This window comes from Gadus macrocephalus, chromosome 2, assembly GCF_031168955.1.
Source record: "Gadus macrocephalus chromosome 2, ASM3116895v1".
In the NCBI taxonomy this organism is placed as follows: Eukaryota; Metazoa; Chordata; class Actinopteri; order Gadiformes; family Gadidae; genus Gadus; species Gadus macrocephalus.
In genome coordinates this window covers 10,503,408-10,530,799 of record NC_082383.1, presented here as the reverse complement: position 1 = coordinate 10,530,799, position 27,392 = coordinate 10,503,408, and the positions used below count along the sequence as shown (strand labels likewise).

General features: G+C 45.3%; 1 protein-coding gene across 1 annotated transcript; it reads right to left on the bottom strand.

The window, feature by feature from the left end:
• Positions 1–3,992: 3,992 nt before the first annotated feature.
• cdk12 (cyclin dependent kinase 12) lies at positions 3,993–27,323 on the bottom strand. The gene is made up of 14 exons (XM_060040312.1): positions 25,100–27,323; positions 24,073–24,825; positions 23,801–23,983; positions 23,570–23,709; positions 23,290–23,460; positions 19,717–19,906; positions 18,162–18,218; positions 15,059–15,160; positions 10,814–10,891; positions 10,408–10,524; positions 8,837–8,968; positions 8,198–8,421; positions 6,930–7,377; positions 3,993–5,471 (listed from the first exon to the last, which is right to left on the bottom strand). Exons 1-14 carry the CDS (start codon positions 26,344–26,346, stop codon positions 4,994–4,996), a joined length of 4,320 nt encoding a protein of 1,439 aa, XP_059896295.1. The 5' UTR covers positions 26,347–27,323; the 3' UTR covers positions 3,993–4,993.
• Positions 27,324–27,392: the final 69 nt, after the last annotated feature.

The following is a 27,392-nucleotide window of genomic DNA, read 5'->3' as shown; positions in this document are numbered from 1 at the left end:
GAATCCTTGTTACCTTCGAGTTTTATATTTACAAACAACATTATATCTGTAAAACTGTCACCCATGCTTAGACACACACACACACACACACACACACACACACACACACACACACACACACACACACACACACACACACACACACAAACAAAAAGGGGCACAAACAAACACATCAACATATACAACACTCATGCACACACACAGACTCTGAATCTGAAAGGCAGAGGAGCAAAACTTCAAAAGCAAACAGATAAATAAATTACAAAGCAGTCTGATTGGGATGAATAAGTAAGCAGGTTGATAAGACGGCAAACAGGAAATAGGAGCGAGGGAGCGACGCAGTGAAAGAGGAAGCAGAAGGGAAGACACAGAGGGCTAATGAGAGAGACAGAGATGGGGAGAAAGAGAGAAGGAGAGAGTCTTACAAACAGAGAGACAAGTAACGTCAACTAATGTGTTGTTGAACTGACAAGTTGATCCTCAGTCACCAGTCACGGAATGATTACAATATGGTCGTTCTTCTCAGTGACACGACCCCAAGCTAAGGTACAAAGGTGTTTTTTGTGGATGGTCAAGGTAAGCGATCGGGCTCAGTCTCATTGTATCTTTCCCCTAAAATAGTTGTTGTTCTTTTTGGTGGGGGGGGGGGGGGGGTGGTAAAAGGGAGAACACGAGTGCAAAGGCAAGTATGCAAATGAAACAGTTATTATTGCATTGCTGAGATCAGGCAGCACGGCGCCGACATTAATAGGCTGATGAATATGCATGTAAATTTGTTAATTAAGTTAATTATTCTGCCGAAAATGCATTAGTCTTCCAAGGACATCTTCCCAGGATTCCAACCTGCTCCAGTCATTAGTCATGCGATATTTTACACTGGGCACCCAGACAAGAGGCTGGTGGTGGTGGTGGTGGTGGGGGGGGGGGTCAGCATGTACACAATGTGAGGTCATCACATGTTTCTGAGTCCACTTCACAAAGACGGTGTCTCGGTGTAGGATATCCCCATGTGATCACAGAGAAGGCCAGACATTGGTGGTGCCTTCCGAAGGAGAGGGTCAACACACAGTGCTCTCTCGATCGCTACCTCTCGCTCAGTCTCTCTCTCTCGCTCTCTCGGTTACAACATTCCTCCTGCTCTACCCCCCCACCCCTTCCCTTTTCCCCTTTCCTCTCCAGCAAATCCCCCCCCCCCCCCCTTTTCCTTGCTTTTTCTCTAATTGCTTATTAAAACCCTCTTAAATGAACTTTTTGTGCCAACTTTCCAACACATTAATTAATTGTTGTAGCCAATTAAGTGTCGCTGCGCAAATGAGCTCCAGCACAAACGGTCCTGCAGGGCCGTTCGCCCCCCCCCCCCCCCCCCCCCCCCCCCCCCCCCCCCCCCCCCCCCCACCCTCTCTCCCTAGCACACACACACCCACACAGGCCTCCCACTCTACTGCCTACTGCCTACCCGTGGATCCTCCTTGCTCTTGAAAGGCGTAGCATCGATGGAGAGAGAGAGAGAGAGAGACAGAGACAGAGACAGAGAGAGAGAGAGAGAGAGAGAGAGAGACAGAGACAGAGAGAGAGAGAGAGAGAGAGAGAGAGAGAGAAACGTTGGAAGAAAAACTTGGGGCTCCCAGATAAATGTGCTGTGCCATCGGTTTTGAGTGGTCCAGCAACGCATCCACTCCAGAGCTCTGTCGAATGACTGGAATTAAAATAGGTACCCACCGTCAACTGATGATTGAAGGGTATTTTCATTGAAGTCAGAATCAAATCATTTATGAGGGTAAATAGCTTGAGTTAGAATGGAAGGTGATGCTGATATGTTGACCACTAATTACTGTTGACAGTCTAAGCTCTTTAAATAAAGTATTGTGATAATTTTAAACGGCCAAAAAAATTATACGCATCACCATATCACGCTATGTGGCTATATTTCTGAATGTGTGTATCTCTTTGTATCACATATAGGTGTGTGTATGGCAGTATGTTTGTATCTCAGTATATATGTATTTCTCAGTGTTAGTTTGTGCGTGTATGTATATCAGTGTGTGTATCTCAGTGTTTGTGGGTGTGTGTATCTCTGCTGTAGGACAAAAGTAGTCCTGTGAGTGTGCACATTGAGCCACTGATCAAAGAGCCTCATCAAATTCAACATCAAAACATCGAGGGATAACAGTGGCCCAAACAAACACACAAACACACACACACACACACACACACACTCTTAATCATTGCTGAACACAAATGGCTGGATAGGCCTATTGTGTTCTACCGTCCTGACTTACAAAACATGTCTTCAAGAGAAAGCGTACAGCGTTGCCTATTCTAGTCGGCGGGCTCTTGTCTCCCCGACATGCTGCCAAGAAGGGAAGCAGCGTGTCACCTTTATGGGCCCCCTCCTCCCTCGAGGGTGATGCAATGATTAATGGACGAGCCCCATGCACCGTCCTCAGGTGCTGATTTATCTGTCTCTCCGGGTCCCTGGGCCTTGGCATCACCATCGTCCTCTTTTTACTCCTTTCCACGCTCACCTCCCTCCGGGCACATTCGCCATCTTTTTTGTTTGTTGGCATCCTGATGGGCTACGGCGGGGGCGGGGGTGGGGGTGGTGGCGTCCCCCCGCCCCCCACACACACACACACACACACACACACACACACACACACCATGAAAAGACTGACTGCCCTCCGAAACACACACACGGACACATACACGTTTTCCTCTCACTCATACTGTGCCCATGCTAGAGGGCAGGTGAGCCCCCCACTGTCTCCACTTGGGGGCGAGGGGAGGAGGAAGAGAGAGAAAGAGAGGGAATCAGCGAGAGAGATACCTCACTCCGAGGGCTCAGCTGGGCTAGTGTCTGCCTGCTGGACCGGGGGGTGCAGGGAAGAGAGGGGGAGTAAAGCGCCTCTCTACGCCTGCCAAGAGAGAGAGGGGACTGGACCGGATATCAATGAGGACCAATAACGGAGCAACTTGCTTCAGCAGAAACTCTCGATCACGAAGCCTCGCGCTCAATTTCTTGGGCTTGCGCTTCTAATCTCCAACCCCATCAGGGAGAAGAGTAGACAGGATGTGTGTAAACGCCGAGACATTTAGGCATTACGGCATTAAACTTTGCTAGAAAATAACTGCTTTTCATTTAAATAGCTAAATCTTTTCTGAAGATTTAATAGAATATAGAAGTGAGGCTTTCCTCATTTGATTACATTGGGGCAGGATATTTGCAGGGGATTTTAAGGCATCACTTCTAGGTCTACTAATTATGGTCTCTGATCAAATAGGCTACATCGACATTGCTCTGTCAAGCAGGCGCCACTTATAAAAATCTGAAATCTGAAATATATATATATATATATATATATTTTCGTTTATTTAAATCGGTTTTTCCTATGCTTACCCTTCTCCTGCTCCTTAATTATCAGCATTGTTTTATTGGTTCGAAGAAATAGCATATACGGTTAAAATTATTAATTAAAAAACAAAACATAGAAGCCACTATTCAAATTGCTACGAAACTTGCACTAGGTAGACTGTAGTGCTGTTAGCGCAGATATGTGAAGGTACGCCACCTAGTGGTGAGTCAGATCCATAGCAAGTGACAATGTTTCGATGGAACAATGCGGGACAGACGAATGGACTGGTCACATGTCCTTTAATAAACTAAACCGAGAAAAAACACGCAATACAAATGTTCTTTTATACAGCAACATGAAACTCCGTCACATTTTGCCACCCCATTTCACAAAGCAAAATATACAAAACTGAATTACGGACCAGTGCTTTTTTTAGGCGCATTGTATTTTCCTTATTCTTTTTTAGAAAACAATTACACAAAAAGCTTTTGCTGCTCAGATAAGCAGGCAACGGGCAAACATGTAAGACAAGGCTATCAGAGCCCAACTGGAGAAGCTTCAATGGTGTGTGTGTGTGTGTGTGTGAGAGAGAGAATGTGTGTGTGTGTGTGTGTGTGTGTGTGTGTGTGTGTGTGTGTGTGTGTGTGTGTGTGTGTGTGTGTGTGTGTGTGTGTGTGTGTTTAAGGGCAATCAGTCTTTCCATGTTGATGTAATCCATGTTCAGATAAGAAGCATGGGGAAGAGGCGCCCGGTTTTAAATAGTGCAGAAAGTTACTGATGGTACCATACATTTAGGTGTAAGTCAATTGCCTGGGATGTAGTTGTAGGTCGTAACAGCATTTAAATAAAGATAAGAAAGAAACGCTTTTGATGCAGACGTCACATATTCCACATTTCATTGAGGGCAGAATAACTCATCAATGTTGCCTTAATTGGCCATGATCATTCAGGGGTCGCAAAGGTCAAAAGATGAGGCACAAGGGTTAAAAGTTGGAAAGGGGAGCAAGCCTTCATATTAAGCTAACCAGAAGAAAGCCTGCTGGTCCTTACTCCAGTGTCACATTACTCTTAGTTGCACTGGACACACCAGCCTTGGTGGTATCTTTCAAGTAGCGTGCTGCTGTGGTCTCTTTGTAGAGAGTAATACGCTCACAGTATGGTCAACAATGACAGTTGGTAACATTGAGGGTGTGATGGGTGAGAAAAACAATCTAAAACTCACTGCGGATAGTTGCTGCTCAATGTTGAACCGTTTCCAGTGTTCACCTTTAATTCACTCAGTCATCAATGGCCGTTAGGGGATAAGGAAGAGAGAAAGTGGCTTCAAGTGTTAAGTGTTGCCCTTAGTGGCATCCTCATTCAAACAGAACCCATCCCATGTGCTCAGAAATCCCTCACAACCTTAAGATCCCATTCACACCTACTCACTCACAATCCTCCAGCACTATGGCATTTTTAACCAGCCTCTTTCAAGAGTATCATTCACAACATCATCTGAAACATCCTCTCACCCATTCATTTACACACAACCTTTCGAGTCCAAACGAGGAGGTTCCTCTGCCATTTCCTACCACTCGGGCCCCTCAGGAGGGAAGGGGCCCCCTGGCGTCGCAGCGGTTGCTCTGCCCAGGCGCCCGGGGTCAGCGGGTGGCGCTGTGGGTGAAGCGCAGGTCCTGGTCTTTGGGGAACTGAGGCACGGCAGCGACCCCCCGTCCCACCGGAGCCTCCTTGGCGGCGGTGGAGGGTCTGGGGGAGGAGTCCGGCTCCTTAGCGCCGTGCCGGGAGCCCCGGCCGCCCTGCCGGGAGCCCCGGCCGCCCTGCGCCTCCTGCGCCTCCTCCTCCTCCGATGACGACGGGTCGTGGTGAGAGATGAGCTGGAGCAAGGCTGCGGCCACCGCCGGCCGGATGTCCTGGCTGTGGGGCTGGGTGGAGGGGGCTGGCGGCTGGCTGGAGGGGGCAGGCGGCTGGGTGGTGGAGGAGGCAGGGGGCTGGGTGGAGGAGGCAGGGGGCTGGGTGGAGGCGGAGGAGGAAGGAGGGCCTCGCGGTGACGGCGGGCTTTGTAGCGCCAGAGACTGATTAGTCGTGTTCGCCACAGGGGTCTTCTTCTTCAGCGCTGCACTGTCTGAATGGGGTCAAGAGAGACAATTGGTAAGAAGTTAAGACCGATTATAGGATACATGGTTAACACCATAATTACGGACACAGCGAGCATTGAAATTCTCAAGGGCCTTTATGGTTACACCAGGAGATTTAGACGTAGCTGATTTTTATTCCTACCTTCCCTCAAAGATGGCGGGTGACAGAAAGTAAAAGCTGCACTGGCAGGCATTTTCTTTGGAAACTTCAGTTATTACACTTACAAGTTTACTTCCTCTCGTATGTATATTGGGGTTACTTTGATAACTAATGCATTATCTCATTGCATTTGTGTAGGATGTATGGCAATGATGCTCACCGTCTTTGGGTGGGGGGGTAAATATTGTAACAAATTCATTGGCATAAAATAAATACAAGTAATTCCAAGATGTTAAGTTGCAACCCTCTGGTGAAACGCCCATTATTTGGGGTATATTTATAAGGAAACTGGGAAAGTTGCCCATTTCTCGAAATTCCTATGGAACTAAAGCTAAGGGAGGGATTGAAAGGCAGACGCCATGGTTACACGACTAGGACCGTTTTCCATGGAAACAAACGTAACTTCCCAAGAGACAAACAGTTAATAACCGGGTTTTTTTTTATACAGTTTTACATTTGTGTGAGCAGCAAACAAAGGAAAGAAAACAAAAAATGTGACAAACCAACGTTTAAAGGAAACACATGCAGGTAAAGTCTAAAGATTCAAATTCATTTATTTTCACTTGATAATTTATTAGACTTTTCTACATAAAAGACTGACAATACAGACTGTTTTGACTGCAACAGAAATTTCCTTGTGAGGATCAATGACACCTGTTCTGAATGAAATGAAGTGAGGAAAGACACAGGTGTGGTGTTGGAGGGGAACGGGGACAACAGATGCACAGGGGAAAGACATGGGGGGTGAACGGTATGGCACGCTTTTAACTCCCTTGCCTCTGAACGCTTTGCTTTCACTTACTATTGCCATTTTCAGGTTTATCAAACCTCCACCCAACCCTATCGCTACTCCCTGCATCCCCCGGCCCACTATCAGGTAGGAGGCGTCCTAAGCCTTTATTTAGCTCCTGCAGCCAGGGGTCAACGTTCTGAGGTACTAGACCAAATGTTACTTTTCGCAGAAAAAAAACGTGCCGGCCTGATATGTTGTTCGACCTCTGCTGGGTGGGGGTGGCGGTGCAGCATGGTTGGGGTGCTTAATGCAAATCAAAAAAGGGTTCCAAATTAAGCGACATTCAAGAGAAAAATATAGATCATCTCATTAATTTCTCATGGTAGTTTTAGTACCTGATTAGGTTAAACGAGGAAAGCGGGGGGGCGGGAAACGATTCCTTCTACCGAGAATCCTGGCCTTCTCTATGTCAAACCCTTACTCAAGTCCTTTTTATTTCAATCAATAACATCTCCTTAGTTCCAACCCTCTATATACTAAACCCAGACTTGCCCTTGCGCTCGGCGGTGGAAGCGGAGGAACCGCGTGCTAAGGCTTCCGATTGGACGCCGTTGCTCTCGTCGCCTTGCTCCGCCCCCTCACTGTGCGGCTTCATGATCTGGCCCAGGATGAGGGCCAGCAAGTTGGCCTGCTCCTCCTGGCTGAGCGAGGGCTCTCCGGGTGCCGGGGACAGCTCCTGGGGCTCCGGGGGGGGGTGAGGCCTGGAAGGTTGGTGCGGTGGAGGAGGCGGAGGCGGAGGCGCGGCCCGGTCCTCTGACGCCCCCTGCTGGTGAGACGCCTCAGTGAGGGCGCTGAGGGACTGGCTGAGGCTGGTGGGATTGGAGACGTTGAGGAGCTGGGCCACCTGGGGCAGGGTGAGGTCCGTCTGGCCCTGGAGGAGGTTGAGCAGCACGGCCAGCTCTGTCTGGTTCAGCTGCTCTGCTGCCACCCCCAGGCCTGGAGGAACGCGTAACCACCACAAGAAATAATCAAGTCACGCACTGATTATGCATCTTATTTCTATAACGGAATAATAGTTGAGATAACTTAATAGTAGGGCTGTAACGATACACCAACTCACGATTCGGTTTGTATCACGATTTTTGAACCACGGTTCGATACATCCCACGATTTTTTTTAATTTAAATAGCATTTTATTTAAACAACACTAATATAACAATTAACTTAATGTAACATTTAATAACAAATAATTTGGAACACTGAACAGATTTGAACAGAAAGAATACTATTAAAGTATAGCTAAATTAATAAATAACCAAAGATTGCAGTGGGAGGATGCTTGCAGGTAGGCAAAAACCCTCATATAGTCCATATGAGGACTTCGACGGCTGTGGAGAAATGCAATCCTCCGTAGCCACGGAGAGCTGTCATCACAGAGAGGGCATCTCTTCGCATGCTTACTTATCGATAAGATAGGGCGGTGTCAGCAGACTATTATTTAGACAAATTATTAAAAAAAGTTCAATCTGACAATTTGACCGGAGAGTTAGAAAGGGCGTATCTCGCTTCTGCCTTCTCACACCGCGAGACAGGTTCGTGGCTTTGAGTGTCGCGATTTTGGTTTCGATACGCGTATCGTTACAGCCCTACTTAATAGTGTAATAATTTCTACATGATAAGATCCATAAATTGTCATTAAAAGTTTATATTTTTTTACAATAATGACAACTACAATAAGCCTTAAAAATGTAACGTCAGAAAGTAGTCCAAACCAATCGAACCAATTGGATATTAGTTCTGTTACTTTTGAAGTTACCTGACAGCTCATTGGCTGTGACCAGGGCGGAGGGCGGTCTTCCAGGCGGAGGGGGCGGGGCTGCAGCAGGACTTGATTGCGGCCGGCTGTTTTCCGTAACAGGCGGCCCTGCGGGGTCCTTGCGGGACACTTTGGGCACAGGCACTTCCTCGGGCTGCCCACTCTGGCGCGCACGCCGCCGCTTCTTGCTCCACAGCTCGTGGCAGTCCTGGTGGTGAGGAAGACTGCAGGCCGGAGAATAAGAAGCAGAAGAATGATGGAAATGTGCATCTTGTTTGGCCAGAGGTTGCACATTTTTGTGAAATGCTAAGATCCCCTATTTTAACTTCCGCATGAAAGTTTTCAATAAGTCAGCTGTCGTGACAGTCAAAGTTTTAAGAAAAAATGGACAAAGTGGATTCCATAGGAGAAAGTGCGAGGGCCATTGTCAAAACCCAACTCAAACTTTCTCAAGTTAGAAATAGAAAATAGAACTCGAAAACCCAACTAGAAAACCCAACTCAAACTTTCTCAAGTTAGAAATAGAAAATATCTACTCTTTCCTAGAGAATTTCTTCCCTACAACTATAATCACTTGGGTCAAAAATAACCCTGCTCAGGGTATCTATGGTGACGTCGCGTTTCCGCCGCTATACTCACTCAGGCGGGGGCATCCTGCTGGGCTCCACGTCACACAGGAAGTCACTGTTGAGGGCCTGCTCCGCCGTGCACCTCCGGGCCGGGTCCAGGGTCAGCATTCGGTCCAGCAGGTCCAGGGCTTGGCTCGGCAGACTGAGGAGGAGCCGGCAAACTGTTCACTCAACTTTATTCATTACATATGGCCCTTTCTGGGCCAAAACTGCAATAGAGAGTGCCCAGCAAGTGAAATGACCAGGGAACAACTTCGGAAAGAAATACGCATATTGAGGCATCTTTAAAACCAAACAAAATAATTTCTCAAACAAAAACCAGCTAAAAGAATTTGCCCGCTTTGCTTATTCCCCGTGTTATTTTTAACATTGTCCGTGTCCAGATGCAGCCGTGATTTTTGTTGCACTCGCCCCCTCTTGCTGTGTAAGCGCGTTCCGAATGGGGCGAGCTAGTGACATGGATTATATTACCAACAAGTTTAGCAGCTGCCATAGCTGTATATTGGATTGTCCAACACAAGTAAGAATTCCAATGAGACAAAAACCTCCTACACTCACCCTCGGGACTTAGTGAAATGTTGCCCTGCAAACAGAATAAGACAATATCAGACTTCCTAAAACGCATCTAACTTGATACATGATCCTAACTGTGCGCCTCAAGTCTCCAAGTCTGTGAGCGTGTGCAGTGGCATGTGAAGACAGAATTTAAGTTTGTGGATTTGATATAAAAACAAAAAAAGATACAGCTACAGGAGGTGGTAACCCCTTTTTACACCACGAGCGGGTAAGGTAACCAAAGACATGATTGATTTATACCTCGTGTCAACAATTAACCTTGGGTCATGCAATTCATTCAAATCTTTTAAGAACAAATAAAGGGTAATGGTATGATTTCCGCAAAATTGATAGCCTAAGAGACCAGTACCGTAATTTTCGGTCTATAAGCCGCGCCTTTTTCCCCATTTTTCGATTCTGCGGCTTAAATAACGGTGCGGCTAATCTATGGATTTTTACAGCTAACGGCCACCAGGGGACCTCCTAAATCTATGGATTTTACAGGTTACAGTCCAGCAACTTTAACTCTATGGGCTCTATGACCGGTCCACGCCCCCCCACCATTAAGCGGCGGGCTCCAGTGCGGCTTATATATGTACACATCATTCAATTTAGCTGCTGCGGCTTATACTCCGGTGCGCCTTATAGTGCGGAAAATACGGTAGCTCCTATGGCAGACTGTTCCAGAGATGAAGACCGTACACACCAAAAACTAATCTATAGTTGCAGTGCTTCAACAGTGAAGCCAAAAAGCGATATCCTGGGCCTCTGGCACTGTTCCTGCAGCAATTTGTTGGGTGTTGTGACCTCTGAAATGACGTAGCTGTGCGTCTTGGCTGAGTGCACCAAGTACTCGTCCACAGCAATGCTCTGGCAAAACAGAGACTATATACATCTCATGGCCGTGCGTGGACTGTCCAAGCACTTGAAAAAAAACTGCACATTACGGCAAGTATCCGCCTTCACATACACCCGGCTGTAACGATGTGTCATGGATTGGGGTTGGTTATTACTGTGGTTACATACAAGGCAAACTCCTCGCGCAGACGTCGGCGGTACTGCTTCTTGGGCTTCATGGTGTTGAAGAGGGGGAGTTTGATGACGTCAGGCCACACCCCGGGACAGGGGCTCCCACACAGACGGCTGGGGACAGACCAGACAGACAGACCACGGACACGTCAGACCACAGAGTACGGCCATTCTTTATTTTGATCACATAATGTTATCGTCTAGCCTGTCTCCGTCTGCGGCGTGTGAAGCATTGTTCAAACTGCCCGTTGCATTCTAGTAACATTTAAAAGTTTGAGGGCCTCATACCGAGTGCACCTCATACCTGAGGTGCGCTTTAACCCCAACCAGGAGAGGGGAACCACTGATTCAACGGAATTACTTCATGCAGGCGACAACTGCGTCTTCTGATGGGCAACCTCACCTGATGAGCTCCAGCTGCAGCAACTCCTGGTTGGCCTGGAAAATGGGCTTCTTGGTGAAGAGCTCTCCTAATATGCACCTGAGACGGACAACAGGTAGAACCAGGGACAGTCAGATAGGGACCACCGATGAAATGAGAACAACTCATTAACAAAACAGAGAAGACTGTTTTAACATTCTGAATCTATGTGCAAATACCCACAGCTAGTGTTTCTAATTACATGGAGGTGCCAACGTGTAGAGGAATAACAGAATTAACAGCACCTCTAGACATATTTTAGGCTTGAGAATGTTGTTGGCTAGAGACGTCTCGCATTTTGCCTACATTTAAATTTGGTGTTGAATCTGTTCAGATGGATAGGGCAAGATTAAACAGAGAGGACTGAAGTCCTCGAGTGGAGCAAGTGATATGTTGACTGGAAGGGCCAGAATTTACTCCAACTTAAAAAGTTCAATATACAAGATTTGCTATTTCAAGCTAGCGCCAGTCTGTTTGCTGAAAAATATATTTAAATGAAAAATCACTGCTCCTTAACCCTCACCCTTGAAAATGGCCCTTTAAGATTCCTTTCCTATTTTTCGCTAATGGTCCAGGACAAGGTCATTCAGAGCGTGACCACCTTCTGAACTCAGTGGTATTTATTACTCATTTAGTTTAATAAATCCAGACCGTTTCACGTATTATGTATATGAAGGTTTATTATAATGGATTAGATTACAAGCTTAAGACATTATTTTCCTTAGTATCTCAGTTTTCTCAGCATTCAACAACATCCATTAGTGTTCAAAGTGTTCTTAACAGCAGGGCGAATTGTTGAATAACAATTGTTTAGAACAATATGATCTATGTGGTAAAGGCATCCTAGCCGTTGCACACGATCTCCTTAGATCAGTGGTTTTCAAACTGTGGGGCGCGCCCCCCCTGGGGGGCGCCAGAGTTCTTCAGGGGGGGCGCGACGTGAGAAAAAAAAAGAAAAGAAACCTGAAAGTCGATGATTCAAATCATCAGTCGTACTTCAACTGTAAAAGTAACATAACTAATTCAATTTTCAATCGTTTATCTTCGTGCAAACCATTTAACAAATCTACACACTTGTATCTTCAATAATATCTAAACAGAATTTCGACATCATTTAAAATGTCTTCAGAATCACAGTTTTAGTTTCATAGCGCTTCGTTTTCAGCTGTTTTCATTGAAGACGTCAGCCCATTCTGATACACCTACTTCTAGACCTCGTAACTCATTCATTTTTCAACCGTTTACCATCGTTCAAGCCATTAAACAAATCTACACACTTGTATCTTCAATGCTATCGAAACGGAATTTTGATAGCATTTATACTTTTTTCAGAATCACAGTTTTAGTTTCAAACCGGCATCGTTTTCAGTTGCTTATAATAATTTAGGTCACCATAGCAACGCCGGTAAACAAACCCCGCCGAATAGTCGAATCTCTGGACTGAAAAGGCAGATCTGATTCGACTCAGAAAATTCCGAGTTGGGGACCCTGAATGAATCTGTGTAAACTGGCAGGTTACACAGATTAAGATGTTCAAATGTATTTAATGTTCAAAAAGCTTAAGCTAAAACATGCTTAGATAAAGTTGTTAAATTGTGTTAAGAAATGTGTTTAAAAACGCACAACGATGTTGTAATGTTTCAGAAATATGTTTAAAATGTTTAAAAAATATGTTTAAAAAATATGTTTCAAATGTTTAAAAAATATGTCTGGGGGGGGCTCAGCTGAATTTTTTTCTCTGAGGGGGGGCTCACTCTCTCACACTTTGAAAACCCCTGCCTTAGATGATTTGGTGGCTAATAAATAAAATGGGTGATAAGGAGGGCCAAATAAACTAGCTATCCACTGTTTGTTGTTCCATCATTTCCCTTGTCCCACAATTGTCTCCTGCACTCTGCCAATATAAAGTCAACCAGAATCGTTGAATACACCACGTTAGGGCTGGGCGATATGGGCCAAAATGAATATCTCGATATTTTTTTCCTATATCTCGATACACGATATATATCTCGATATATTTTGAATCTCCTCTAGAGCACATCATAAATGCTCGATTCAACCATGTCTGGCATAATGTTACGTCAGTAATAATTCTAGTATTCCTGAAATATAAGTCTGCATGTAGATTACATGAAACAACATATTGTTTAAACTCATTAGTGCTTTGTATTGGAACAATTTAGAACTTGCACATAAGAAAAGGAAAATCACAACAAGTTAGATTTACCAACAGCATTTATTCAAACCGTTAATTATTTATTAACTGTTTGCATAATAATTATTATATATACACTGGCAGATGACGGATCCAATGCTATTCTTTTTCAAAACCAAATCCTCAGTTTCCATCCTTTTTTCTCTCTCGCTGTTCTCACTCACCGGTCGGAGGTACACACACCTACAGCAGCGCGCCGTCCAGACTACGTCACACACGCGCGTCCATGAGAATCTCGCGGACTCGCAACCGGCGGGGGGAGTGAGTGTGTTTGTGCCATTGCATGTCTTTACCTTTTGTGGAAGAGGGAGAGACGTCGGAGGCGCACAGAGCTTTTGGCCGTGATATTATACAATTATATTATATACTATTATATATAGAGCTCCGGGAGTCGCAAACGGCAACAATCACTTTCTCCTCCATGCTGCAGTTCACCCCGGACTGCACTGCACTGAGTTTGACGGTTGAACGCTGATTGGCTGTTTACGTTACACATGTCACTCAGTGGCCACGCTGTTGAACGCTGATTGGCTGTCATCACGAGAAATTAAAATACATTTCAACTCGAGCGAATTTGTCGCGCCACAAATCCTCGTGAACGCGCTCGCCTGTGCACGGCGAAAGTGTGGCGCGACAAATCAAAACTTGTTGCCGGTTTTCTCTCGCGAAGAATTCGCCCGATACGCGTCTACATTCACTTTATATGGGATTTTGTCGCCCCGTCGCGTTTGGTGTGAACGCACAATGAGTATGCCGGCGGCGGCAAAAATAAACAGATTACGTGCCAATTTGTATTCGATGTTCGCGACAGGGGCATTTTATACATCCCCTGGAGAACATCTCGCGATACATCGCATGTATTCGATATATCGCCCAGCCCTACACCACGTTATAGTTCCGCCCAAGTGTACGACTGTATTATTCTGTTATGATGGTATTTGAAGGAATGTATTTTGGCCAAAAGACGCCACTTCTTAAAGCCAACAACTAAACTGTACGATGATTTACTAATGACGGGAGTTAATCTTAAAGGGTAATTCAAAAATTTAACCCAGAGTCTTTTTCAGCATTAAGACCCATAAAATTAGCCCTCCAGACCATTTTTTTCGTTGATGATCGTGTATAGAGCTTGCCCGAAGCAACGCTTACGGCCCAAATGGCTTCCATGTTATTGCCCGATCGATCTTCTATGTTGACTACAAACCATTTGAGTAGTGTTGTATATAAACTTCCAAAGCTTTTCAAATCTTATTTGTTGTTGTATTGGTCCCTAATTTGCAAATTAAACAATGTACAAAGTAATTAAGGTGCAAAGTCAAAACAAGAAGTGATTCTGAAGAAAGATTTTGTGAGAGGACCAATCACAGCCCTTGCCGTCTCCGTTGCGTCAACGGATAGTTAAAAAATATTGGAATGCGCACGTAAACTACAGAGAGGGTCTCCGACAGGCTTTCCGGCTGCGGAGATGGCTCTCCGTGTCTACGTACAGCACTTTAACATGCACACGCATTTGAAAAGGCACCACCCAGGTGTTACCATCACCGTTGCTGTGAAAAAAAAAAAAGCTGTACAAACCCAGCTCACGACACTATTTCAACAACCCGTCTGGGAATTCAGAAATACAAATGCCATAACTAAGACTATTGTCGTTTTCATTGCTGCTGATCTACGGCCATTCTCCGTTGTTGACAAACAAGCAGTTTTTTTTAATATTTGCTCATTTTATGGGTCTTCATGCTGAAAAGGACCCTGTGATAATTTTTTGCCGGGATTATACTTTAAACAGGCAGGACGCCATTACATGAAAACAAGTTGAGACCTTGTGTCAAAGCCATTGGTCTGGTATATGAATAAAATGTCCCACCACTCAACAGCTGGACTGAAACATGGAAGTGCGCTTTCAGATATTACTAACTAGGAAGTTTGTTTCATTGATTGGTCAACTGCTCAAAAGGCTTCAATATTTGTACGTGTATGTAGAGTATGCATGTCTTGGAAAGAGTCCTACTCACCCACAGCTCCAGACGTCGATGGCGGGACCGTACCTCTCTTCACCCAGGAGGAGCTCCGGGGGACGGTACCATAGTGTAATCACTTTGTTAGTGTACGGGCGACTGGGGAGAAGAAGGTAGGAACATTCCTCAGCGTCATAAAAAATACATTTTAGATGAAATGTGATTGAGCGACACAATCCCATTCTCAAATGTCAATCTGTGGACTGGATTAACAGCATGGGAACATGAGTTTATATGACGCATTTTGTGAACAATGGGACAAAATTCTCAAATCAACACATACAGCCTAACGCTATACGAGACTGCATAGGCCAACTGAAGGTAGCCCGTGTCTAGCATTTACCCTGATATCTCCCAACTTTCAAAAACAATATGGCTACCTTTTTCCATATGCACCGTCTTTGCCCTGAAATACAAAGCATCTTGAGAGACGCTCCTATCCAACATCTTAAAACGGCATCTAGACCGGGACCCTCTGGTAGTTCTGTTTGGCATAAAATATGATCCAAAATGGTGCCGGAAATGGCCAGTGTGTTGTTGGGCTTACATCCTGTTGCTGTACCTCCAGTGTTCCTCCTAGAATTGTTTTCATTTTTGTTTACATTTAAATAATGAAAGATTATTTATTTCATACAAATAAATATGAACTTTGGCCTGGCCCTGTACTATAACAACAACTAGCAATGTTGGGACTGCAAGTGATCCCAGAGGCATTCAGTCATCCACACAATGACTATCCGATCGGCAACCCTTTTCAAGCGAATCAATGGTTTTCACAGTAAACATTCTATTTCATGCCATGTCTTACAAAATGTCTGGTCGAGGTTTGGAATCTAACCAGCGTCCCATGGTTTATGTGGCAAACGCTGCTATCTAACACATGAAAGCATGCAGACTCAGACATACATCGAGAGTCACACTCAGACATAAAATTCCTATTTCGACTTATCCTCGATAAGTCGATTGGCGAACACAGAGCTTGCGTGTTGTTCACGGATGTCATATGCTCTGTGTTCGCCGATCTACCTATCGAGTCTTAAAGACAAGATGACGTCGTGTGTATAAAGTGTCATTTTTAATAAACAATCTGTACACCTACAAAGTTATCAATGCCTCGTTTTATATTTTAAGAGCCTTATTATACTACCACAGAAGTGTCAGGCTACTTCTAGCCTTTTAAGTGGTTCAAAATAGCAATTTAGTTTTTACCTTAACGCATGCCCCCATCGTTCCAAAATAAAAGCGTTTGTGGAATCGGCTAAAAACAGCCAACTTAAGAATGCGTCTACATGCGCATTCAAACAAACAGCCCAACCCGTTATCATATTAAACATATGCCAGATCCAATTTACACCGGATTTCTCCTTCAAGTTACCGTAAGTCTGACAAATTTTGCTACGTATTTTTAGCTATAATGTGTATATAGCTAATTTGAATAGGGTAAATACTGATGTATTTGATAAACCCTTCCCTTGTATTTTTTTATATACTTGCAAAATAAGACAAGTCTGATTCTGATCAGACTCATCGTCAATAATTTTTTTGCAAAAATAGACATGATAGCTTTCTCAACCAGTGGCTCTGAGGGGGAATTTTATGAGACATGGGGTCCTTTTTGACCTACTTTAATTAGACGCAATAGGAAAAGCATGACATGCATACTACCTCTGCCCTTGACATAAAATGACACCCGACTTCATGGAAATAGCTACAACATGGTATAATTTCTTATTTTTCTAGATACTGGGCGTAAGAGAGATTGTGCGTAAACAAGGGGGCAGGGATGTCTTATTTTATTACCGTCACTATTGTCCATCGTGCACTGTGCAGAGCTGTAGTCGAAACCACCTTTGTCGGGTCCAAGACCAGGGCTTGTCGAGTCCGAGTCAAATACAAATAAATTGTTGTTTATAGCTCCAGTAAGGCACCCAAGCCAAAATATGCGCAGGGTGCATTGACAAAGCCATAAACCGACCTTTGTCACTGTGTTGAGTGGCATCATATCTATCCCAATGAACTCTGCCTTCTCTTTATTCATTTTGCGTTGCCGTTTTGAATAGCGTTTACATATACTCTGGATCATTTCAGTAAGTGATTCCTGCCGAGTGTTTTTCTACCTACTTGACACCCTGGCGGTTGGGTTTTTGACAGGTTCTTCGTTTTATGTCAATGTCAACAAATCAAAGCGTAGCGTGGAAAGTTGTTTTGTTCATCTACTGCTCTCACTTGCATGACACATGAGCGTAGGGTATGAACCCCACATGGCCTGGTGTTACAGATTGCGACCCTCTGGTCAGATTGTTTAACGTTAAAACAAACACTTTATCAATTTTAAAAGTAGCTTTTGTGGAATGCAATTCTAGTATTAATTCTAGAATGTTGACCGAGTGCAAATACCACCAAGTCAGACGATAAGAAAACGTCTTGAGACCGGACTCCAGTACTACAGCCCAGGCACTGTACTATCGTCACTGTTTGACAATGTTCTATGTACAACATTTGCTGTATATTTTAGGACAATGTGGAATAGGCCTGCCTAACCGTGGGAACTTTTATTGATAACTTCAATAAAAATAATTGGAAAAGGGTGACGTGATGTATTGGGTAACAGAAGTGCTGTTGATTGATAGTGGTCCAAATCTTCCCAAACATTTGCTCAAATTGTCTGCATTTAAGATGGAAATATGGGCTAGATGTAGCCCTCTGAAGGAAAATGGCAGTTTTGAGGGATCTGGCTACAGCCCCTTCCATAAATGATAGTATAGAGTGGGAGTGCCTTGTGAAAGAGATTGCGTTGTGCATTGTCTACAAGACGCTTCGGCCTGGCTCAAATGTGTATGGGTTTCATTTAAGGCATGTATGCCCTCCACTGGCAAATCATACACTTTATTCACAGAAAAGGAATGGGCAAACCTATACGCTAGTGACCTCTAGTGGCAACACCATGGAATTGCGACACTAGCATTCCAATCACCAGGGCACACACGAGCACCCTAAACTGCCAGAATAAATCAATGCATGAAATCAATAAAGCTGTAAGACGTAAGACAACTTTTGAACTTTCAGAAAAAAGTTTTAAGGACGCAAACGGTAATCTTACCTTTCCTCCGAATTGTAGAGCCGGGCAAGACCAAAATCAGCTAGCTTGATCTGACCACTGTAGAGAGGAAGCAGAGAAACGCACCCAGAGTTTAACAAACTGCTCAACAAAAGCACAGTAAAAGATTTGGAAATGGTTACACACCCCTAGACCCCTTTGACAGACACAAAAATTGGCGTCCCATAATACTAGTTACGGGGAAATCCGGTGTCAAATGGATCTGGGATATGTTAAGTATAACGAGTTTGAATGTTCTTAGGGGCGCAAAAATACGCCTATACGGCGCATTCTTAAGTTTACTGTTTTTAGCCGATTCTACCAAAAAGCTGGACATTTGAATGCTAAGGGCATCCTTATCATAATACACATATCCCAGATCCATTTTACACCTGGTTTCCCCTTTAAGGGTCTGTTCTTTCTATGTACCAGTGAGAGAACAATCCATGGCCAATGTGCCTAATGAGGAACAGATCAGATCATCAGTTCAGATTTGTGCTTAGGAGTTTACACAAATATATTCACCAAAATACTTGTGATCCTGTGTGTGCGCAAAATGAACCTATGGTATGCACTAAAGCGTAACCGCGCAACTGACCGATATATCGGCTGACATTGGCCCATCACAAATATATAGGATCGTCTGATATGAAAACATTACAAAAGGTGTTGCAAAAATCAAGTTTCGGTCAGGCTATAGTTCGCACTATAGTTCGTACGAGACACGCACGGTTGGCCAAACACGAACCGGCTCCAGAATAAAGACTTCTTTATTCAGGAATGAATCAATACAGCTGGCCGGTTTACTGATTTTGCTGAAACATCATCATGGCTGTGGAAATATGTCTGTGTGTGCACGTGTGTACGACGCACTCAACAACTCAACTGCGGCAGAAGGTTTTGGGGGCGTAATGTAGGCAAATTCACAATTCTCATGAACATTTATAAACATTAATCACCAAGTTGGAATTCTTCATGTCTACAAATAGTTTGCAAGCATTAGCTGAATCTGATACGGCACACTTAGTTATACATACACACAAAGGTAAAATCTAGTAAAAAAATACAAATATTCTCATATGCGACCAATGTCCAATGTTTACATGATGTCCAGGCACCAATGGTGCCTGGACTGGGTTGCACCAGATATGCGTGAATTTGTTTTGATTTAGTAATGTGTAAACCGTTAAGACTAAGTAAATCATTAAGTTGTAACTAGACAATGAACTTAAGGAAAGCTGGTGAAACTGCCATCTCTATACATTTGTCATGGCTGAATTTTATTTTGAGTTCAGTATGCCTTTAATTCTATGTTCACATTTCCACCGCTCATATACATAACTATAGAGCAAAAGCAATGCATTTTATTGTGAATGCATATTCTTACTTTGCTATTTAGTCATCTTCTATTATTACTTACCTGTATTTCTGCTGTGACGCCCAACTTCTGGAATTAATTAAGTCTTCTGTTATAGCCTATATTTGCAACATACCTATATCATAAATGACCAAGACCCTACTTAAGTTGTGTATTCGTGTTGTCACAGGTCGTTCTTACCTATTGTTCAGCAGAATGTTAGAGCATTTGATGTCCCTGTGCAGAAAGTTCTTCTTGTGGCAGTAGTCAAGGCCTTCCATCAGCTGTCGCATGAAACTGCGTACGTGCTCCTGGGAGAACTGGACCAGGCCCGACTCCAGAAGACCCATCAGGTCGTGGTCCATGTACTCAAACACCAGATAGAAGGCACCTTGACACACAGGCAGCAGGACGCAGACAGCAAGTTAGGGATCATACACACTTACCATTAGACATTAGACACTAGACAGTTAAAGAGCGGATTATGTATTAAGAGATTTGTTGATCGTTACTCATTAATGTCATTGATGGTATTGTCATTGATGGCGAGTCATCAATCAAGTAAAAATATGATATACGAAATTAGATATACGAAATTAGAAAGGGAAATATTTTGTTTATAATTCCGTTTTACGGATCATCAGGAAATTAATAACTAACTTTGTCTTGACCACAAGCCAGATAAAAAAGGTCATTCTTGCTTATGGTGGTAACTTGTAACAGGCCTTTGACCATTACATGACAGTTGAATGGTCATGGCTAGAGACGTCAGACGACTAGGGTGGACAAGTTCTGGTCTCTTGATCGATTGTTTGGTCGCACACATCTTCAATGACAATCACTGAAGTTCCTTTACTTAGGAAAAAAGTGCTTCTGAATAGATTATTCTCAGAAGTGAGAAAGATTTGCGGGAGGGATAAATGCAGTCTTTGATTTTTTAATTATTGTTTTAGGAATAACATTAATACAATTATTCAAGGCTCTGTAGTTTCGGTTAAAGAATCTTATGGTTTAATAGACCAAGACATATAAAACAGGTTGAAACACCCTAGTTACACAACTTTGAACAAACCAAATTTAAGGAAGACTGCTACTCGTAACTGACTGAACATTTACTCTTCTCCAAACTAATGACAAAATGTCAAAGAAATCATAAAATTTAAAGAGAAGCAAAAAAGTATGCAGACATAATACTGCAAAACGTTAGGCAAAAGTTATCGTGATGCTCATATTTTCTTGTTTAACGTTTGAAAGGCTTAATTGTATACCTATATACCTATGTAAGACTTTCCACCATAGCACGAATCGCGTCCATAAGGAACCATTATAATAATAAAAAAAGAATATATCTAATCTTCCGACATGTGCGCATCTACTATGCAAAGCTGGCTGATGTGGCGCTCTGCGACCCGTCTGGTGTGCGACCTAATTTAAATGATTGAAGCTCTGCCCTAACAGAGTTGGACTCGGACCAAGAGTGACCACCCCACTGACTTTCTCTGAATAGCGCTGTCGTGAAATTATGCTAAAAATACCGATATTCGATAGCATTTCATATCACGGGGTAAACTTCAGTTTTGTTCAGAAAATAACATACCCGAAGTAAATAGAGTATATCTCCCCAACTGCAAGGGCTATAATATGTAATCTCGATAGCAAGAGAAAGATTGTTCAAGTGAAAACTACTGCAGAGGACACAATTTCGACCTGAAATAATAATCAGTTGGTCATTTTTAGATGTAGCCCTATAGTACTATGAGACACTAACAGGTAGATATCTTGAGAACCCATTGTACAATTTTGACACTTGACCCCTCTTTTTAAAGGGCAAATATAATTGAATGACACCAAGCCAAATACTCGCAAATACACGTATGGTCATTATCGTGCAAAATATGAAGTTGCATTCGGTCTGAAAGAGTACCAACACGTTTGAGCTACACACGCTGTCCGTTAAGAAAATGTCGCGCAAAAGCTTGCCGTCTTTCTTGGATGTCCTACATTGTTGCGCTTTGTTTATTGTGTCGCGTTATTCTTTTTCATTGGATTTACTAGCAGGCTACTCTGTGTTGGGCTGCTATGAGGTCACGATGCTTACGTAGCTGCCGCGGCTATCGCCATCGGGCTTAAACCCCGCCCTACCATAAAAGGTACCGTCGGCGGTGGAAAAGCTAGCCGTAACTAAGCTGCTCCTAACCGCACGTACACTACCGGACATGCGTACTGGGCCTAACCGCACCCACGGGTGGAGATGCGTTAAAATAGTCAGTTTCTGCCTCAAGCGTCTGCGTTTGCCATGGAGACTAAGCGCGACCCCTCCCCCTCCCACTCTGACCTTCGACCGTGCCGTGTGCAAACGCCTCATTACCTCCCCCTCACAACACAACTAGCATGGAGGATACCGGTAAAGAAAACGAGATGGCGGCGTGAGACGAAATTGTTTCAAAGAGGAGAAACGACGGCTCCATAATGTGGAAATGGTTCGGGTTTAAAAAAACATGAGCAGCAGCTGTAGGTCATCTGTAGAGAGTATAGCAAAACCGTTGCGGCTAAAAGTGGAAGCACAACAAATCTGTTCCACCATTTACAGCAGCGGCAAAAAGTGCATTATGAGGAATGCGTAAAACTCTGTGGCTGTGCTGCTGCATCACCGGCCGCGACAGCTTCTTCTGCCCTGAAACCAGGGCCGGCGCTCGGCATAGGCGACTGCCTAGGGCGGCAAATGTGTTGGGGCGCCTTCTGGTGGCGCCCTTAATTAATGAATTAAAATATACGAAACAAGCTAAATTAAACCAAACATGTTCCCAAATGGAACGGAGAAGGGAGGGGGCGGGGGATTAAAGGAACGGCGCACTGAAACCCTCACCGTAGTACGCAGGACAATGCGACAAAGCCATCTATCCCACTCTATAGAAAATATTGAGATATACATCGTGTATCGCATTCAGCCAAAAAACATTGGAATGTCATATTTTGCCCATATCGTGCAGCCCCCTGAAAAAAAAAAAAAAGGGGTTTTGGTTCTTGATTGCTTATTGCCTCTAGTTTGTTGAGTGATCACAGAGTGATATGGTTTAGCCTGTTGGAATCAGTGGAGGCTCATCTTTCAAATAATGTAGTTTGTATAGGTCCAATTTCGTGAAAAAGATCACCATTGCTGTGCATGTGCAGTTATTAAATACAAAACCTTGTTCTTGCAAATGGGTAAATATTCGTCTTTTTAATTTCCTTGGTAATTTGCCTCAAAACCGAAGTACTTCTATACAGCACTCTAACTAAACCATTCGCGGAGGGGCTGCACTTGACATGCTAGCTATATTGGCTAACTTGTGGCTAACACCGTCACAGAGCATTGAGTCTAGTGCCGAATCACTGCCAGAGAACGCATCGAGTGAGTGATAGGAGGCAGGGCTGTGTTGACACTGTAGCGACGTGTCTGTTAACTCGCTGTCCCGAGAGAATAGAGCGAGAAAGCGCAGCTGGTATTCGAGTATCGATACTGCAGAGAATGACTCAATTTAATTGATAATCAAAACCGTTTGAAAATTTCAATATCAATATTTATCGAAAAATCTATTTTTGACAACATTAGCAGGTTGAGTTGTCGTTTACCAAGAATTTCTTTAGTTGGACTACAACCCTACATACTAAACTCAAATACTCATAATAAGGTAATTACGCAATAAATTAGGCTGTAGAAAAGGACGACAACGATCAGCAGCAGCTCTAGTCACAAATTTCCAACCTTAGCCTTTTGGTAAAGATTGTCGTTACCTTTGTCCTTCTTGAAGTCGAGCGCATCCTGCTTGTCAGTGACGATCTCCTTCATGTTGACCACACTGCGATGGTTCAGCTGCCTCAGGATCTTGATCTCTCTGATGGCCGTGATGGGAAAGCCCTCCTTTTCATTGTCCAAGCGCACTTTCTTCAGGGCAACCAGCTCCCCTGAGCAACATGGGACGATGGGACAATTAATATACAAAACACAAGAGAAGGTAGCCCAGGTGATATTTGAAGATGGGGGGGGGGGGGGTTATTCAAGCCGTTGTCTTACCAGTGTCTTTGTCCTTTGCCTTGTACACCTGACCATAAGTGCCCTCCCCGATGATACCGATTATGTCAAACTTGTCAACACAGCGCTTTCCCCAGTCACTCTGGGTCTGTTTCCGCTCCCCATATCGCGGGCAACAAAACCTGAGGAGAACGGATCAAACACATTGGCAATTTCAGAGCCGATTTTACAGAATGATTTGAGAGTTGTTACGTGCAAGTAAAAGGGACCGACTTTGGTCTCTTCTTGAGGGTCATCTCAGGTAGCAGGGAGGCCTGGCGGTTGGGGGACTGAGGTGGGGAGTGATGATGACCGCCTGGCAAGGTGGGGGGCAGAGGCAGGTCGATCAGCGACGGCCTGCTGCGCACTTCCTTCTCCTTTCTATGCATCCTCTGAGGAGGGGTGGACTTCTTTGGACTGAACACACACACACACAGAGAACGTGAAAAACGGTGTGTATAAAAGAAAGGTTAAAGGTAAGTACAGAGGGCATTGTGTTGTCGCACCTGTCCTGAGCGTCTACCAGCAGCATAGGTGGCAGTGGCAGGAGGGGCAGCGTGGAGGTCTTGTGTAGCGGGGTGGGGCGCATGGGGCTACGGGCTGCAGGGGACTTGGGCTGCGGCACAGCCAGCGGGGCCGAGGGTGGCTGAACACTGGCCTCAGACCTCTGTGATGGCTGAGGTGGTGTCGGAGGTGGGGGGGGAGGAGCCGGGCCTACTGTGGCGCTGACCGGGGGAGGCAGAGAGTGCTGCAGCAGAGAGGACGCGGGGGAAGGACAGGAGGGTGAGTCCAGCGGTGCGGGGGTTGCGTCTAACACCGGCTCCTCCACGTCAGGAGTGGCACCCTGAGCTGCCAGAGCCGATGACGACGATGGTGGCGGGGCTGGAGGAGGTTCGGCCGGCCCAGAGTCCTTTGCGGCCTGCGATGCCTCGTTCTTCGCAGCAGCAGAAGCAGACCGCGTCGAGTCCGGCTTGGGTCTGTGTGTGGGGGGGGGCGAGGCCCCACTGGCAGCGCGGGCGGCGGCGGCAGCCTGCTGGCGCTCCTTCTTCCTGCGGCTTAGCTCGGCGCCCAGGCTGGAGTTGAGCGGCAGGCGGGAGGAGGGCGGGGATCGGCTGGGGGGTCTGCTGCTGTGGGAGCCCCCGCCTCCGCCACCCCCTCCAGCCGCGGAGGAGGAGTGGCGCTTGTTGCTGCGGGGCCGCGAGGAGGAGCGCCGCGAGGAGTACTGTGGAGGGGAGCGGCTTCTGGAGGTCCCGGGGCGCCTGTGGTGGGACGAGTGACATGCCTCTTTATTTAACATGGTTGGTTAGCAGTGGGTGTTATTCTTCATCAGAAAGCAATACAATCCACCTCCTAGAGATTAACATACCAAGCAAAGCAAGACATTCACTGTAAGAAACCCTCACAAATGTGTATGAAAAGGGTAAACAAATGTTTTGGGCTGAATAGATTAACTTTAGATGCTTGCACATGGATTATGGATTTTGTTCTACACCAAATCACAAAGGTTTAATGGCTAGAACCGGTCAAACTCACCGGGGAATGGGACTGGTACTGGAGGACCTGCGGGTCCCGTACGGGCTGATGGAGCGTCTCCGTGAGTAGGGGCTGCTGTCTCGCTCGTAGCTGGACGACCGGTGCCTGCTGCCGTAGGGGCTGTCCGACCTCTGCCTGCTGCGCCTCGTCGTCTCCCGGTAGGGGCTAGGGCTCTGGGCCACCCTGCGCCTGGGGTAGCCATCCTCACTGCCATGCTGCCCATACCCGACGCCCAGAGGGCTCTCAGTACCAGCTACCCTCCTGGGACTGGGAGACTGGGCCAGGCTGGTGCCCTTGCGGAGGGGTGGGCTACTAACCCTGCTCGATGACTTGCCCTTGGGGCTGGACTTAAGGCTCTTGGAGGTCTTCCGTTGGCTCTTTTCGGTCCTGCTCCTCTGGGAGGAGCTATGGCTGCCCTCAGTCCGGCTTTCCTTCCGCTGCTGTTTATCCTTGCGGGACTTCCCTGAGCGGCTGCTTTCCTTGCTGCGGGACGAGGAGGCAGAGGAGGTGGTGCTTCCCACACTGGCTGCCGGCTTGGTGAGGGAGGAGAGCGTGAGCTCCCCACGCTTAGTCGCCACCGGGTCCACCTCGGGCTGCTCCTGGCGTCTGGATGAAGAGGCTACAGGGGCGGGGGCAACAGCGGCAACCTTCTCCTTGCTTTTTCCAGAAGTGCCCTTCTCACGGTCCTTGGTGCTCTTTTTCTTGGTGCCCTGTTCTGTGTCCCCAGGGTCTCTAACTTTGCTAGGTTCTTTGGACTTTTTGCGCGTATGTTTGTGCTCCTTGTTCTCCCTCCCCCCAGGAGCAGCACAGGAGTCTTCCCTTTCGTACTCAGGGGTGGGTTCTAATCGGTCCTTGTGACCACGATCTGATGGTTTAGCTGTAGGTGGGTCCGAAAAGGTGTCCGAATCTGAACTAATATCATCGTACTCCACAAGAGGCTTCACAGCGTTGACAGTGGGAGGCGCCGTAATGCTATGGGTAGACACTTTAGAGCCAAGGTCCAAAGATTCACGAACATGTTTCGTCGATTTGTGCCGTTTTCGTTTAACGTTAGCAGAGTTAGACATTGACGACTTTGACTGAATCTTACCGTCTTTGCTCGTCATGTTTCCACCAGACATGTGGGGCGGGACATGGGTCTGCTGGGGCCCACTACTGCTGCCACTGGCAGTTGGAGGCTGCACGGCAGCGCTAATGCTAGATTCCGGCTTCTTCTTGGTCCCATGGTGTCGGTCCGACCCAGGCATTCCTCACGTCGGCAACGGTACCTTTTCTGCGCGTGGGCCCCTGTGGCCCAGGCGGTACATTCACAAGGAAACAGTATTCCCAAATGCCAAAAAATGTTGCAAACAAGCAAACAAATGAAATGGAAAATAAACAAACCAGGCCTTTCCTCTCCGGTCTTCAATGCCACTTCATTCCATTACGGTCGATCGCATATTTACAGTCAGAAAATGAAAAAGGTAGTTACCCAGTGAGATAGGAACGTTGCTTTGAATTCGTCAGTAGACAAAATAAAGAAAATCCAGACCAAGAATCAGATCATTGTGGTCTACTCCGTTTCAATTTTGGTAGCCTGCTAGCTAGCTAGCGCTGAGCAGCTAGCGTGCTGATTGGTGAAAAAATACGAAAAATACCCTTTTTTAAAAGATTTCCTTGTCCGGTGCCAAGTTTAGCATTGTGTATTTATTCCACAGAATTGCAGCTTTAAGAGTTTAGAAACGGCAATGAACGTCATTAAAGGCGTTCTTGTTTCTCGGTTGGAAAACTTGACCCGGTTGGTACTGTTTACAATCACGTTCCCTTTAATATATTTTTTATCTCCTATAAATTCAGTAATTATCTGAAATTATAGGATATTCGTGTGCAGTAAATGTTCCAGTTTATTATAAATGGCTCTGGGAATCAACCAGGCCTATATTTAGGGCGATGCCAGTGGATTTAATAACATCTACAGCCCTATCTGAATGAGACTGCAAACGCCATTGTGGCTCCCGTGACTAGCAGGTTTTCCTTACGGTGGTCGAGACCGGAAATGTAGAGAGCTGTCAATCTTCAACGTAACTAAGCAACCTCCAATCACGATAAACCACCCGCCTTCTGTTGTAGAGCGCCATGGTTTGCTCACTTTTCGACCTGACGCATCACTTTTTAAAATCTTTGCTAAAATAAAAACGATGCTTTATTATTTGGGGATTATTTAATTTGATTATTTTATACATATATATCCATAGATACCGTTCTCGAACAGCAAACAGTATAAAGGAACGTTTTATTTTTGGGTTGCATTATA

What these genes read in the sequence shown, in the direction of transcription:
- cdk12 (XM_060040312.1), bottom strand. Translation starts at nt 26,346, where the DNA reads ATGCCTGGGTCGGACCGACACCATGGGACCAAGAAGAAGCCGGAATCT. An exon ending in GGCAAAGGACAAAGACACTG is followed by an intron (nt 23,461 to 23,569) that starts GTAAGACAACGG and finishes CATGTTGCTCAG; the next exon opens with GGGAGCTGGTTGCCCTGAAG. An exon ending in ATCGACGTCTGGAGCTGTGG is followed by an intron (nt 10,892 to 15,058) that starts GTGAGTAGGACT and finishes TGTCCGTCTCAG; the next exon opens with GTGCATATTAGGAGAGCTCT.